This window comes from Ranitomeya imitator, chromosome 6 (assembly GCF_032444005.1).
Source record: "Ranitomeya imitator isolate aRanImi1 chromosome 6, aRanImi1.pri, whole genome shotgun sequence".
Classification (NCBI taxonomy): Eukaryota; Metazoa; Chordata; class Amphibia; order Anura; family Dendrobatidae; genus Ranitomeya; species Ranitomeya imitator.
This window is the reverse complement of record NC_091287.1, coordinates 508,551,665-508,567,335: the sequence shown is the minus strand read 5'-3', so window position 1 is coordinate 508,567,335 and position 15,671 is coordinate 508,551,665. Positions and strand designations below refer to the sequence as shown.

At 40.6% G+C, this 15,671-nt stretch overlaps 1 protein-coding gene across 1 annotated transcript in view; it reads left to right on the top strand.

Annotated features, from left to right (window-relative positions):
* Positions 1-15,671, top strand: part of ANGPT1 (angiopoietin 1) — a 435,569-nt gene that overhangs the window by 409,274 nt on the left and 10,624 nt on the right. The window contains exon 8 of the mRNA XM_069731774.1: positions 5,033-5,163. Coding sequence (XP_069587875.1) covers positions 5,033-5,163 — 131 coding nt within the window. The remainder of the gene's footprint in view (positions 1-5,032; positions 5,164-15,671) is intronic.

Genomic DNA, 15,671 nt, shown 5'->3' with positions numbered 1-15,671 from the left:
CAAGTCGTTCTTTAAACATCCCCTCCCTTGTGTATGACTGCTCGCGAAAGGTGGATGTCTACTGCTGTGACTGCCAGTGCAGCGCTGTGCGCTATTAGAGCGCTTACCTTACCCAAGTCTGGGTGGTTTGTGGCGTCCGCTAGTGTGGCATAGCACGCACTTCTGTGCATATTAGTTACTCTGATACCCCAATTGTGGTGTCGATCGCAAGAGGTCTACACTAACTCTAATCCTGTGTCCTGGGATAGAGTTCTGTGATTCTTTGCTTGCGCTCTCTGTGCGGTACCGCGACCCTGTGACTTAACAAGGATCGCTTTCTTCATACAGGGTGAATTTAACCCATGTGTGTATCCTCATTGTACCGCCATATAGTCCGTCATTATTTAGCAGCAGGTTCCATCTCTGCACGGTGGACCCCGGGCTGCGAACGCACCTTATTCTATCTATTTAATTATTTGGTGCATTCCGCTAGCCCTAACACAGACCATGAGTAAGGCACACCACCAAAACATGTAGGTCTTTCCTTTTTATGTGATCCCCTCCATGTTCAATTTGTCTCTGACCTCTATGGAGTTTTAAATGATGCAATAAATGTTTAGATTTATTACCTCTCTGGGACCACAATAGATTTGCTTCCATCTATGCTAGTCTATGTGTCCCACCACTTTGCTCAGGTGCTCAGGTGCTCAGGTGGTAGAGATACATAGACTGGCTGTGATGTCATCGAGGTTACTGCTAGTCAGTAAGGCTGCGCTCCCGGTCTGAACTGCCGTGACCGTGGTGAGATCCCCACTAGCACCGTAAGAGTTCCCTGCTGGGCTGAACTCCCATGACCATGAAAAACTCTCACAGTGCTAGCGGGGATCTCACCGAGGTCATGGTAATTCAGTCTGGGAGGGAACTCAGCCTCACTGACCGGCAGTAACCTGGATGACATCAATGTCAGTCACTGATGCTGCGCTAGCAGCACTTAAATCACCAGTGAGTCTCAGCCTGGACGGTCGCATCTTGGCACTTTCCAGGTTGAAAACTATTTATCCCCTGACATGGATTACGGCATGGGACAGAACGACGGAGAGGTGAGGAATAATGTTGTTTTTTTATTTTTGGCTTATGGCAGGAGAGCAAGGGCTTCAGTGGAATAGGCGATTGGTGAGTATACCTGTGTTTGTTATATTAAAATAAAAAAACACAAAACAGTGTTTTATTTTATTTCTAATAATGGACTTTTTTTATTGTGGCTATGTCTTTTACCATACCACTATAGGATTAGTAATAGATAAGTGTCCTATAGATGCCTCTCCATTACTAATCCGTGGGCTTGATGTCACCTGACAATACTAAGGTGACATCAACCTCTCAAATATTAACCCCACTTGCCACTGCTACAGGGCAAGTTTGAAGAGCTGGGCAAAGCACCAGAATTGGCACATCTAATTGATGTGCCTTTTTTGGGCAGCTGTGGGCCGCTATTTTTAGGCTGGAGTGCCAATATCCATGGCCCCTTACAAGCCTGAGAATACCAGCCTCCAGCTGTCTGCTTTAGCAAGGCTTATTGACAAAAATGGGGGTGACCCCACACCATTTTTTTAAATTATTCATTCAAACAATTAAAAGAAAACACTCTATTCTTGATAACCAACCTTGCTGAAGCTGACAGCTGAGGGTTGCAGCCCCCAGCTATGAGTTTTTGCCTGGCTGGTTATGTAAAATACAGAGGAACCCATGACGTTTTTTTTTTAATTATTCATTTACAGCGCAGGAGCCGGCTAATGAATACACCAATCAGCTGCTCCTGTGCTCGCTGTTATTAGTGGCAGCAGGTATCGTATAATGGAAGCAGTTGTCCCATCAGCTGACACCAGTGACTGGTGGTAAATTTTATACCTCCGATCACAGCTGAGCGCTCACGCTGTCATTTGACAGTGTGGGAACTACGGCTCTCTGACCGGCAGCGATGATTTCACCGCCGATCAGAATCGGTGTTTGTTCATGACAGCACAACGAACACCCGGTGTTTGGGCAGCCAAACCCAAACAGTAACACAGACTTCCTGGTGAAGTCCGTGTTCGGTGTCCGTGCCCGAACAGTAGGTGTTCGGTACCGATGCCGAACTCTAGTGTTGGAATTCGCCCATCTCTAAAAGACAGGCAGGATAAATCGACACGTGCAAGCTGCTGTGACAACTATAGTATGCAAACTAACAATGCCGAATATGGAGCTCACTAACGTGAAGGTGCAGGTAATCCATTCCATAAAATATTGGAATCAGTGATAAGTAATACCCTCCCAATTTGTGAACAATATAAACCTCTTAATTTCTGGACTGTCCAATCTGAGTATCTGCGCTGCTCTACAGATCACGTACAATGGGTATTTATTGTCAATACAATTTATACTACACTGTATTCTGTACCTGATGGGGTTCTAGGAGCACATTGATCTCTGAATACTAGATACATAGACCACATAATGGTAGATCTTGCATCCTTGCCTCCTGTTCCGTGTTTATATTGTAATTACAGCTTGTGTAGCACTCGGTGACATGTTATTTATTATGTTTGGTGCATGCAGTCATGCGGTGGACAGATGATGCTGACTCCATACTGCAGGATTATGACTTTCTGTACACGATTCTGAGAACACCCTTCAGTCAGCGCCACAAAAGCTGTTTGTTTTGTCTTGGGTGAAAAATGAGTGTTGCTAAATCCTCAATACACAACATGGTCACCGAAAAACACATTAATCGTCACGTTGTATCTTTATACATAGCCAAAAGGTCAATGCACACAGCAGGCAATGTGTGAAGAGCTATAAAGCTGAGTTACCCTATTGTAGAAAATATGTAGACAGCTTTTTGCTTTGTGCATTTACATTAAACACAAAAACTTTATATAATTAAGTGAAAATAGATAGGAAAGATAGTAGTTACAAAAGAAAGAACATGACCAATTGCAAGAGATTAAGATAGACGGCTACCCTTATTTATGCACACTTTTATACAATTATTAGTATATTTATATTACAATTATCATATTCTATTTTAATTTTCACATCATTAATATTATTTTATGCATCAGATTACTTTCCTAGAATTTCATATTATTTGTGTCACATTTCCCCTGAAAAAGCCACACACCGCAATGGTGAAATGCGTGGGATTTGCCAGTCCTCCGCAACATTTGTCCTCCTGCGTGGCCCCTATCCACCTTTTCTTTATCCTGCCACATTTTTATTTTACGCCAGTCTATTTAATTAGCTGCTGTTTGCCTCATTCACAGCAGGGACAATGTTCTTTTCTTGAAATGCTTCATTATTCCATCTATGAACGTAGAGCTGATGTGCCTTGCCAAAAAGTTCCATTTTTGTCTTATCTGTCCATAGGACATTCTCCCAGAATAAAGGTGGCTTGTCAACATGTAGTTTGGCAAATTCGAGTCTGGCTTTTTATGTTGTTTTTTCAACAATTACCACGTGTGTATGTGCCTGGTTATAAAATACCAACATTTCTTGTGGATTATCATCTTGATTATTATTAGGGGTCAGCACTTTTTACCATAATAGCGGTTAGAGGGGGTCAAAATTGTTGGTACCCCTCGTTTAATGACAGGAAAACCCACAATGGTCACAGAAATAATTTGAATCTAACAAAAGTAAGAATAAATAAAAGATCTATGAAAATGAACAAATGAAAGTCCGACATTGCTTTTCAACCATGCTTCCACAGAATTTCTTTCCAGGCCTATTTCATGAGTTTTATTTTATTTTTTTTATTCTGTGGAAGCATGGTTGAAAAGCAATGTCGGACTTTCATTTGTTCATTTTCATAGATTTTTTATTTATTCTTACTTTTGTTAGATTCAAGTTATTTCTGTGACCATTGTGCGTTTTTTTTAGTTTTTAAAGTGTTTCCTTTCGTCTGTTATTTGATATCTCAATAAAAGGATCTTTTTTTGTATTGGTCATCCCTTGTTTGCCCTTGTTCTTTCCTATTTTTTCCCTCCGGATCCCTGCATCTGTTATGATCTGCAGCGCTGAGGTCATGTTGACTGCACTGTAGCCAACGATTGATCTCCGCGCCTTTGCCCGAGCTGATGGCACGAGGCTCTCAGAGCCGCTGAGCACAGTGATTGGATGCCGCACTGTGAATGCGATATCAGCGCTGCAGACAGTTACAGACAACAGGAGCAGGGGCGGAGAATCAACTTCGGACCCAGGGAGGATGAGTAAAGCCCTGTTTGTTTGTCTTTAAAGGAATCTGTCAGAAAGATCCACCTCTAGGCGGTTTATTAGGGTCGTGTTGCTGTCTGAAAGATAATGCCATTATATTCTTTACTTATGAAATCTGTTGCTCCCTGACTATTAAAATCACAGTTTTAATTTATATGCAAATAAGACTTAAGTGCTTTGGGAGTGTCAAAGCATTTCCCAATTCCTCTGTCTCCCTGGCTCTATTTCCCAAAAAACCCTCAAGCAGCACCAACTCCCATCAAAAACCTCCAGGTGGCATAATACAGACACCTTTAGCATAAACATTTCCCAACAGAGTATCACAAAATGATTTTAAAGCTGATTAGCTCACATCACTTATCCAAAGACATGTTCAGCCAAGAGTAAAAAGAAGGAAGGACAGCTTTGTACATTTTTATGTCAGGAATTACACTAAAATGCCTGCTGTAGCAAAATGGGATCGAAATGTTAATCATGAGTAAAGTCTCCATTTTTTGAACTGCACTGGGTTTTATAAATGAGGCCTGGGTGATTTTATTAATTCTTATAATATTACAATAAATAAACATCAATTATTTTCCTTATTTAATTAACGATGGGTTAATCAAGCCCAAAACTAGATTACAAGGTCCATTTACGTTAATACAAGCCATTGTTACGTACAATTTGTTCTTGCTGTAATGCCAGGTTTATATGTCCGGTATGCTCATTTATTTTACCAAGAGTCATAATTAGGGTAAGAATCCATTAATCTCTAATTATGCAGCAAATAGGTTATCTTTTGTCTTCTGGTCTGTTCTAGATTATACTTGAAAGGTCACAGCGGAACTGCAGGAAAACAAAGCAGTCTGATCTTACACGGGGCGGATTTCAGTACAAAGGATGCGGATAATGACAATTGTATGTGCAAGTGTGCGCTGATGCTAACCGGAGGTGAGTAGAGTATGAAACTAAAATAATTTCTGACTAAAAGAAAACTCTTGTGAAAACTAGCCTCCTCTGTGTATTCTGATGTGTAATCATGATGTCAGATTTCACTTCTGTCCCTTGCAGGTTCCTCAGTGATAAAATGTCAGGCAGAATGGACCTGGGTCATTACATGGCAATAATTCAGTTATGTGATGGCTGACAATCACAAGTCTAGCACTTTCATAGAACTATAGAATGTTACGGTTGGAAGGGACCTCCTGAGTCGTCGTGTCCAACCCCCTGCTCAATGCAGGATTCACTAAACCATCTCATGTCTGTCCAGCCTCTGTTTGAAGACTTCCATTGAAGGAGAACTCACCACCTCTCGTGGCAGCCTGTTCCACTCGTTGATCACTCTCACTGTCAAAAAGTTTTTTCCTATATCTAATCTGTATCTTCTCCCTGTCAGTTTCATCCCATTGCTTCTCGTGTTTCCTTGTGCAAATGAGAATGATGATCCCTCTACACTGTGACATCCCTTTAGATATTGGTAGACAGCTATTAAGTCTCTTCTAAGGCTATGTTTCTACGGTCAGGAAACCTTCAGGATTTGCATAGTGTAGGGGATTTTTGAAATCCCATCTCCACTATGCGTACAGGGCCGCATCTGACGGCCCTGCGTAACCCGACATGCAGCATGTCTTTATAGACTGCAGCATGTCTATTTATCTTGTGGAGATGCTCCGTCTCCGCAAGATAAATAGCCCAGTCTATGAATACGATGCAGTGATTCCGCATATGTTCAATGAAAACATCCGGAATCACCGCGTGTACAACAGGGGCAGCGCTATGGGCAGAGTGGGGTATCCGCTGCGTCCAAAGTGCAGGAAATCCTGAATGTGGAGACATAGCCTTAGCCTACTTTTTTGCAAGCTAAACATTCCAAGATCCCTTAACCCCTTTCTGCCATCGAACGGAATAGTATGTCCGATAGCAGTACCCCAGCTTTGATATTAGCGGGTGAGCCCGCATCAAAGCCGGGACATGTCAGCTGTTTTGAACAGCTGACATTTGCCCGCAATAGGTGCGGGTGGAATTGCGTTCTACCCGCGCCTATTAACTAGTTAAAAGTTGCTGTCAAAATCTGACAGCAGCATTTAATGCACGCTTCTGGCCATCGGGCTGGAAATATAGAAATACGCGCACTGCTGATCCCATCACATGATCGGGGTCAGTGGTGCGTCAGCATGACAACAAAAGGTCTCCTTGAGACCTCTATGGCTGTTGATGCCGGATTGCTATGAGCGCCACCCTGTGGTTGGCACTCATAGCAACGCAGTAATTCTGCTACATAGGAGCGATCTGATCATTGCCTCTATGTAGCACAGCCGATTGGGTTATGGCAGCTTTAAGTCTCCCATGGAGGCTGTGGAAGCATGCCAAAATTTTTAGAAAAAAGTTTAAAAAAAAATGAAAAAAAAATAAAAAAATATAAAAGATTAAATCTCCTCCCTTTCGCCCCATTCAAAATAAAACAATTAAAAAAAAATCAAACTTACACATATTTGGCATCGCCGGGTTCAGATCTATCAATAAAAGAAAGGATTAACCTGATCGCTAAATGGCGTAGTGAGAAAAAAGTCAAACCACCAGAATTACTTTTTTTGGTTGCCGCAACAGTCAGGCTATCAAAAGATCCTATCTGCACCAAAATGGTGTCATTAAATTCGCCAGCTTGGCACTCAAAAAATAAGCCCTCACCCGACCCCAGATCAAGAAAAATGGAGACACTACGGGTATTGGAAAATTGTGCACTTTTTTTTAGCAAAGTTTGGAAATTTTTTTCACCACTTAGATAAAAAAGAACCTAAACATGTCTATGAACTTGTAATGATCTGGAGAATCATAATAGCAGGTCAGTTTTAGCATTTAGTGAACCTAGTAAAAAAGCCAAACAAAACAAGTGTGGGAATGCACTTTTTTGCAATTTCACCGCACTTGGAATTTTTTTTCCCGTTTTCTAGTACACGACATGGTAAAACTAATGATGTCGTTCAAAAGTACAACTCGTCCCGCGAACAATAAGCCCTCACATGGCCAAAGTGACTAAAAAATTAGCCGTTGCTCTTAGGACTTACTTTGCTGTCCGCTCACTATCCTGGTCGCTCTTCTCTGAACTTGCTCCAGTTTTTCAATGTCTTTTTCACAATGCTGTACACAGTATTCTAGATGAGGCCTGACCAAGGAGGAGTAGAGGGGGATAATTACTTCACGTGATCTAGACTCTATGCTTCTCTTAATACATCCTAGAACTGTGTTTTCCTTTTTTGTATTCCGCTGTGGTCAGTTTCTATCATATCAGCTTTTTCCTGTAGTTCCTTGTTGGTGGGTGCAGCGCTAGTCATACACATGCTGCTGCAGAAGCCGTCCTTGAGTTTTATACTTTCATCTTCGCTCTCCATCATCCTGTTCTCATTAAGAATAATATTTAGAACTCGAAATTAAACTAAATGTGATCTGACTATAACTATCTACATTATATGATGCCTCTGCAAAGCATCAGGCGACATTTAGTTATCAGACCTATTAATCTTTTCTAAAGAGGAAGTTAGTAGCTGCCTGGGAGGAAAATAGAACGGTGTCGTAATACCGGTATTGCCTAGAAGGTACCAGATATTTCATACTCCTTACAGACTATTTTGTATTCCAGTTTTGGATTCAGAGTCCAGGCAGATCATTTATTACTGCATGATTTGCACCATAAAAAGTTGCAGAGTGAAAAAAAAAATAGTTCTCAGGATTAAAAGGTGTCAGTCCATATAGTATCATAGGACCTATTGTAAGGAATTTGGGCTAGGTCTTTATCTGTCTTTCCCAGTTGAAAATTGAAGGTAAATGAAGTTCCAGAACCTATAGCGCTGGCAGAATTTTAATGAACAGTAAGCTGTCAACTAGGAAAAGGAATACATGGTACATAACAGAGAATGAGAACTGGGCAGTCATTGGACTTATAAGAGCGAAGGCAGTTTCAACTTCTTGACTAAGCCTATGTTCACATTTGCGTTGCTGGGCGCAGCGTCGGCGACGCAAACCACAACGCATATACACAACGTAGCGTTTTGTGACGCATGCGTTGTCATAAGATAGTAAAGATCAGGAAATTCGGCGCAGGGAAAACGCTACAAGTAGCGTCGTCTGCGCCCTGTCTTGTGCGTCAAAATGACGCATGCGTCATAAAACGCATTACAACGCATACCGGCGCATGTCCATGCGCCCCCCATGTTAAAGATAGGGGCGCATGACGCATGCGTCTGTATCCGTCGACGACGCTGCGCCCAACACCGCAAATGTGAACGTAGCCTAACCAGTTTCACAATCCAACACCTCAGATTGCACGTAGTCCAATGAGGCATTACAGTCCCGGCAGAAGGATTCTCATGATCAAATTATCTTTAGGAAAAGAGATTATTCAAAGGAGACGGTCATGTTAAATCACTGTTCCAAAATACTTTTTTTACCATTAGCCAGAAAGTCAATAACTTAGTGATACGAATTGTCCATTAGTGTCGATTTGGTTGTGCCGAGCAGTGGAAACCTCAATACCGGTCCCAGGCTGCTATCGAGCAGGTAAATCATTACTGTCTAGTACTCATCTGTGTCCACGCATAGAAGGAATCTGTACGTGAGACTCGCCTTCTACAGAGGAGCTGGACAACAGTCCTTTTGTTCTTCGTAGACTTCATTATATGTTTTCATTGGCCGCTGTCATGTGCCATTAACAGTTTCCATCGTTCATCTGGAAGAAGTACTTTGAGAAATGTCTTTGGAAGGAGCGAGTAAACATTTACATTATTACTTATTGTGTTATTCATTCCCCAGGATTTGCTTTGAAGAATAGATTGGCTTTTAATATTTTTAGGGATTTTCCTACAGTCCTATGCCACTGACATGATCTCACTCACTTCCACCAAAATCGTTATTTAAGCGTTTCCGATAGCTAATTCCCTTGATCCCTTGCTAGTCCGTCCTTCTGACATACTACTGATGTAGTCGGCGAAAGACGCGAGCGTGAGCAAATACACACCGCTAGCAATACAAATGTTCCTCGAAACCCAAAGTGGGCGGAAAAGGAAAACAGAAATTCCACTTAAAAGTACATCGATATTTTTAGAGCACATCGATAGATTGTAGCAGTATATAACGTGGATTTTATAACGATTAGCGAAGGATTGCATGTTAACCCATTATCTACCAATGTCCTTTTTTGGGGGGACGCTTAATCTTTAGCTTCTATCAACTAAGATTTTATAATTTTTTATAATTAGGTCCAATTTTTTGCGTTGTGTTTGTAAAACGAATGTTTTCACAATAGGAAATCGTGTCATTGTCTTTCTTAATTGAATATCGGGACGCCCTTTTCTGAAAAATCAGTAAAATTAACATTTCTAATGGGTTAAAAAATGTTCCCTAAATTTCAAAATGAAAAACTGTTTATTATAAAAAAAACAATATGTCCTTCGAAAAATGTATGCCTATTTGGTATTGCCACATCTATAGCAACCCATACTGCAAAAGTATTTCAATATTTATCCCGTATGGTGAACGCCATAATGAAATATGACAAAACAAATGACAGAATTGCTGATTGTCTTCATTCTGCTTCACAAATATATCATAAACACAAAATGTTTTATTATAAATTGTTCAAAAAGAAATATTGATTCATATTTTATATTGTCACAACCTTAACAACATGTAATATAAAACTATTTCAATATTTATTTCCCCCCATGGTGAATTCCATAAAAAATTGTGATTTTTTTTGTGTGTGTGTGTGCAAAAGTAAAAAATCTTAAAAAAAAAAAGCCTGCAAAGTTTTGGTATTGTTATTTTACCTGCAGAATAAAAATGAACATACGGAATATACTGAATATTTACAGGTATTTTAAGGGAATATGTCACCAGATTTTTGCTACCCAATCTGATAGGAGCATGATATAATAATAATAATAATCTTTATTTTTTTTATATAGCACTAACATATTCCGCAGCGCTTTACATTTTGATATAAGTGCAGAGACACAATTCGAGAAAATTAGTGCTTGCTGCAGCTTTGATAAAATCTTGATTTTATCTACCAGTTCTCGGAATCCTGAGCTGTGTATAACCCCGCTGACACCACTGATTGGCATCTCTCTATGTACACTGTGCATAGGCAGAAAGCTACCAATCAATAATGAAGGAGGGATTATACAGAGCTCTTGAATGTGTAACTACTTGACTGCTTACACCCCCACTGATTGCCAGAATGGAGGAATGTACCTTCGGGTTGAATAAAGCTGCAGACACGTGTGCTTTTGTTCTGTTCAATCTTTTTGGGACTGAGATACTCTACAAGTCCCTATTTTCCAGGTCCACCACTAATCAAGTAGTTATCACTTATCTTGTGGATAGATGATGACTTATTATAACTGAAATTCCCCTTTACTGTTAAGTGATGACATAAATCACTCTCGACCAAAGAGTGGCAGAAGATCTGTACACACACCGTTGCTCGCTAATCAGTAGAGTTGTCAGCCATTACATCTCCTTGCCTCTAATTCTAATGAGATAACTCTGCTGAATCTGTCTCAGCCTACACAGTAAAACTGAAGTGATCTATGGAAAATAGGAATTTTTAGCCTATTGTGTATCCTTTTTATTTGGATGGTCACATAAAAAAAATGAATACCTAATTAAGAATATTCTGAAGATAACCTGAAAAAATTATAAATGTGACGGTGGTAAAAGTTCAGACCTTACATCTAAAATTAAAATGAATGTCCTGCACTTGAGAAAGTCTTTGATTTGCCTGCACTGGTCAACTCTAATACACAAGATGTTATCCATATGTCTGGTTTAAAGTATGTTATGGCATAGAACAATTAGCATATGCAATTCTAAAAAAAAAGTGTTCGGTTGTGTAATTAGTGAACTGTTCTGGACACAAAGTACTGAATAACAAACCCTGCGGAGGAATAACTCTGGGTATTGATGGACGGAGAGCAGGCGTGTGTCATATCTACTTAGATAGAGCTTGACATCTGGCAGAAATCTCTTTGATGTACTGTATGCTAATTCACAGCTTCAATGTTTTCCATCAGGTTCCTTACAGTGATGTATGTTGTTATGTTAGCGGCTCACAGATAGCAGTACATTATATTGAGCACACTAGGCATCACAATATTACATCACTGGACACATTCTGTAATCGGGCGTCATGATGTAGACTATTATTTTACAGATCATGGATCCTAAGGATCGGTGGAAGGACTTTTGTTACTGCAGCTGGAAAAATGTAGAATGGTGAAGCTTCATAACACTCATGAATTGAGGGAGTGGAACCTGGAAAAAGAATAGACAAAACATACAAGTCTAAGAAAAAATACATAATATAAAAAAAAATAAATGTATAAAACCTGAGAGTTATACCACGGCTATTATTATTATTATTATTAATATTATTATTAAAACAAAAAAAATTCCTAATATAATAACCATAAAATGCAGTATTTATAGTAACATAGTAACATAGTAACATAGTTAGTAAGGCCGAAAAAAGACATTTGTCCATCCAGTTCAGCCTATATTCCATCATAATAAATACCCAGATCTACGTCCTTCTACAGAACCTAATAATTGTATGATACAATATTGTTCTGCTCCAGGAAGACATCCAAGCCTCTCTTGAACCCCTCGACTGAGTTCGCCATCACCACCTCCTCAGGCAAGCAATTCCAGATTCTCACTGCCCTAACAGTAAAGAATCCTCTTCTATGTTGGTGGAAAAACCTTCTCTCTTCCAGACGCAAAGAATGCCCCCTTGTGCCCGTCACCTTCCTTGGTATTATTATTATTATTATTTATTATTATAGCGCCATTTATTCCATGGCGCTTTACATGTGAGGAGGGGTATACATAATAAAACAAGTACAATAATCTTGAAAAATACAAGTCACAACTGGTACAGGAGGAGAGAGGACCCTGCCCGCGAGGGCTCACAATCTACAAGGGATGGGTGAGGATACAGTAGGTGAGGGTAGAGCTGGCCGTGCAGCGGTTTGGTCAATCGGTGGTTACTGCAGGTTGTAGGCTCGTCGGAAGAGGTGGGTCTTCAGGTTCTTTTTGAAGGTTTCGATGGTAGGCGAGAGTCTGATATGTTGTGGTAGAGCATTCCAGAGTAGGGGGGATGCACGAGAGAAATCTTGTATGCGATTGTGGGAAGAGGAGATAATAGGGGAGTAGAGAAGGAGATCTTGTGAGGATCGGAGGTTGCGTGCAGGAAAGTACCGTGAGACGAGGTCACAGATGTATGGAGGAGACAGGTTGTGGATGGCTTTATATGTCATGGTTAGGCTTTTGTACTGGAGTCTCTGGGTGATGGGGAGCCAGTGCAGGGATTGACAGAGGGGAGAGGCCGGGGAATAGCGGGGGGACAGGTGGATTAGTCGGGCAGCAGAGTTTAGAATAGATTGGAGGGGTGCAAGAGTGTTAGAGGGGAGGCCACAGAGCAGGAGGTTACAGTAGTCAAGGCGGGAGATGATGAGGGCATGGACTAGGGTTTTTGCAGATTCTTGGTTTAGGAATGTGCGGATCCGTGAAATATTTTTGAGTTGGAGGCGGCAGGAAGTGGAAAGGGTTTGGATATGTGGTTTAAAGGAGAGATCAGTGTCAAGGATTACCCCAAGACAGCGGGCTTGTGGGACTGGGGAGAGTGGGCAGCCATTTACTGTAATGGATAGGTTCGTTGGGGGGGTTGCGTGAGATGGGGGAAAGATGATGAATTCTGTTTTGTCCATGTTAAGTTTTAGAAATCTAGTGGAGAAGAAGGATGAAATAGCAAATCTGGTATAAACAGATCCTCAGCGAGATATTTGTATTGTCCCCTTATATACTTATAGATGGTTATTAGATCGCCCCTCAGTCGTCTTTTTTCTAGACTAAATAATCCTAATTTCGCTAATCTATCTGGGTATTGTAGTTCTCCCATCCCCTTTATTAATTTTGTTGCCCTCCTTTGTACTCTCTCTAGTTCCATTATATCCTTCCTGAGCACCGGTGCCCAAAACTGGACACAGTACTCCATGTGCGGTCTAACTAGGGATTTGTACAGAGGCAGTATAATGCTCTCATCATGTGTATCCAGACCTCTTTTAATGCACCCCATGATCCTGTTTGCCTTGGCAGCTGCTGCCTGGCACTGGCTGCTCCAGGTAAGTTTATCATTAACTAGGATCCCCAAGTCCTTCTCCCTGTCAGATTTACCCAGTGGTTTCCCGTTCAGTGTGTAATGGTGATATTGATTCCCTCTTCCCATGTGTATAACCTTACATTTATCATTGTTAAACCTCATCTGCCACCTTTCAGCCCAAGTTTCCAACTTATCCAGATCCATCTGTAGCAGAATACTATCTTCTCTTGTATTAACTGCTTTACATAGTTTTGTATCATCTGCAAATATCGATATTTTACTGTGTAAACCTTCTACCAGATCATTAATGAATATGTTGAAGAGAACAGGTCCCAATACCGACCCCTGCGGTACCCCACTGGTCACAGCGACCCAGTTAGAGACTATACCATTTATAACCACCCTCTGCTTTCTATCACTAAGCCAGTTACTAACCCATTTACACACATTTTCCCCCAGACCAAGCATTCTCATTTTGTGTACCAACCTCTTGTGCGGCACGGTATCAAACGCTTTGGAAAAATCGAGATATACCACGTCCAATGACTCACCGTGGTCCAGTCTATAGCTTACCTCTTCATAAAAACTGATTAGATTGGTTTGACAGGAGCGATTTCTCATAAACCCATGCTGATATGGAGTTAAACAGTTATTCTCATTGAGATAATCCAGAATAACATCCCTCAGAAACCCTTCAAATATTTTACCAACAATAGAGGTTAGACTTACTGGCCTATAATTTCCAGGTTCACTTTTAGAGCCCTTTTTGAATATTGGCACCACATTTGCTATGCGCCAGTCCTGCGGAACAGACCCTGTCGCTATAGAGTCACTAAAAATAAGAAATAATGGTTTATCTATTACATTACTTAGTTCTCTTAGTACTCGTGGGTGTATGCCATCCGGACCCGGAGATTTATCTATTTTAATCTTATTTAGCCGGTTTCGCACCTCTTCTTGGGTTAGATTGGTGACCCTTAATATAGGGTTTTCATTGTTTCTTGGGATTTCACCTAGCATTTCATTTTCCACCGTGAATACCGTGGAGAAGAAGGTGTTTAATATGTTAGCTTTTTCCTCGTCATCTACAACCATTCTTTCCTCACTATTTTTTAAGGGGCCTACATTTTCAGTTTTTATTCTTTTACTATTGATATAGTTGAAGAACAGTTTGGGATTAGTTTTACTCTCCTTAGCAATGTGCTTCTCTGTTTCCTTTTTGGCAGCTTTAATTAGTTTTTTAGATAGAGTATTTTTCTCCCTATAGTTTTTTAGAGCTTCAATGGTGCCATCCTGCTTTAGTAGTGCAAATGCTTTCTTTTTACTGTTAATTGCCTGTCTTACTTCTTTGTTTAGCCACATTGGGTTTTTCCTATTTCTAGTCCTTTTATTCCCACAAGGTATAAACCGCTTACACTGCCTATTTAGGATGTTCTTAAACATTTCCCATTTATTATCTGTATTCTCATTTCTGAGGATATTGTCCCAGTCTACCAGATTAAGGGCATCTCTAAGCTGTTCAAACTTTGCCTTCCTAAAGTTCAATGTTTTTGTGACTCCCTGACAAGTCCCCCTAGTGAAAGACAGGTGAAACTGCACAATATTGTGGTCGCTATTTCCTAAATGCCCAACCACCTGCAGATTTGTTATTCTGTCAGGTCTATTAGATAGTATTAGGTCTAAAAGTGCTGCTCCTCTGGTTGGATTCTGCACCAATTGTGAAAGATAATTTTTCTTGGTTATTAGCAGAAACCTGTTGCCTTTATGGGTTTCACAGGTTTCTGTTTCCCAGTTAATATCCGGGTAGTTAAAGTCCCCCATAACCAGGACCTCATTATGGGTTGCAGCTTCATCTATCTGCTTTAGAAGTAGACTTTCCATGCTTTCTGTTATATTTGGGGGTTTGTAACAGACCCCAATGAGAATTTTGTTACCATTTTTCCCTCCATGAATTTCAACCCATATGGACTCGACATCCTCATTCCCTTCGCTAATATCCTCCCTTAAAGTGGACTTTAGACAAGACTTTACATAGAGACAAACCCCTCCTCCTCTCCGATTTTTACGATCCTTTCTAAACAGACTGTAACCCTGTAAGTTAACTGCCCAGTCATAGCTTTCATCTAACCATGTCTCGGTTATTCCCACTATGTCAAAGTTACCTGTAGATATTTCTGCTTCTAGTTCTTCCATCTTGTTTGTCAGGCTTCTGGCGTTTGCGAGCATGCAGTTTAGAGGATTTTGTTTTGTTCCAATCTCCTCACTGTGAATTGTTTTAGAAATGTTCTTACCTCCCTTCTGA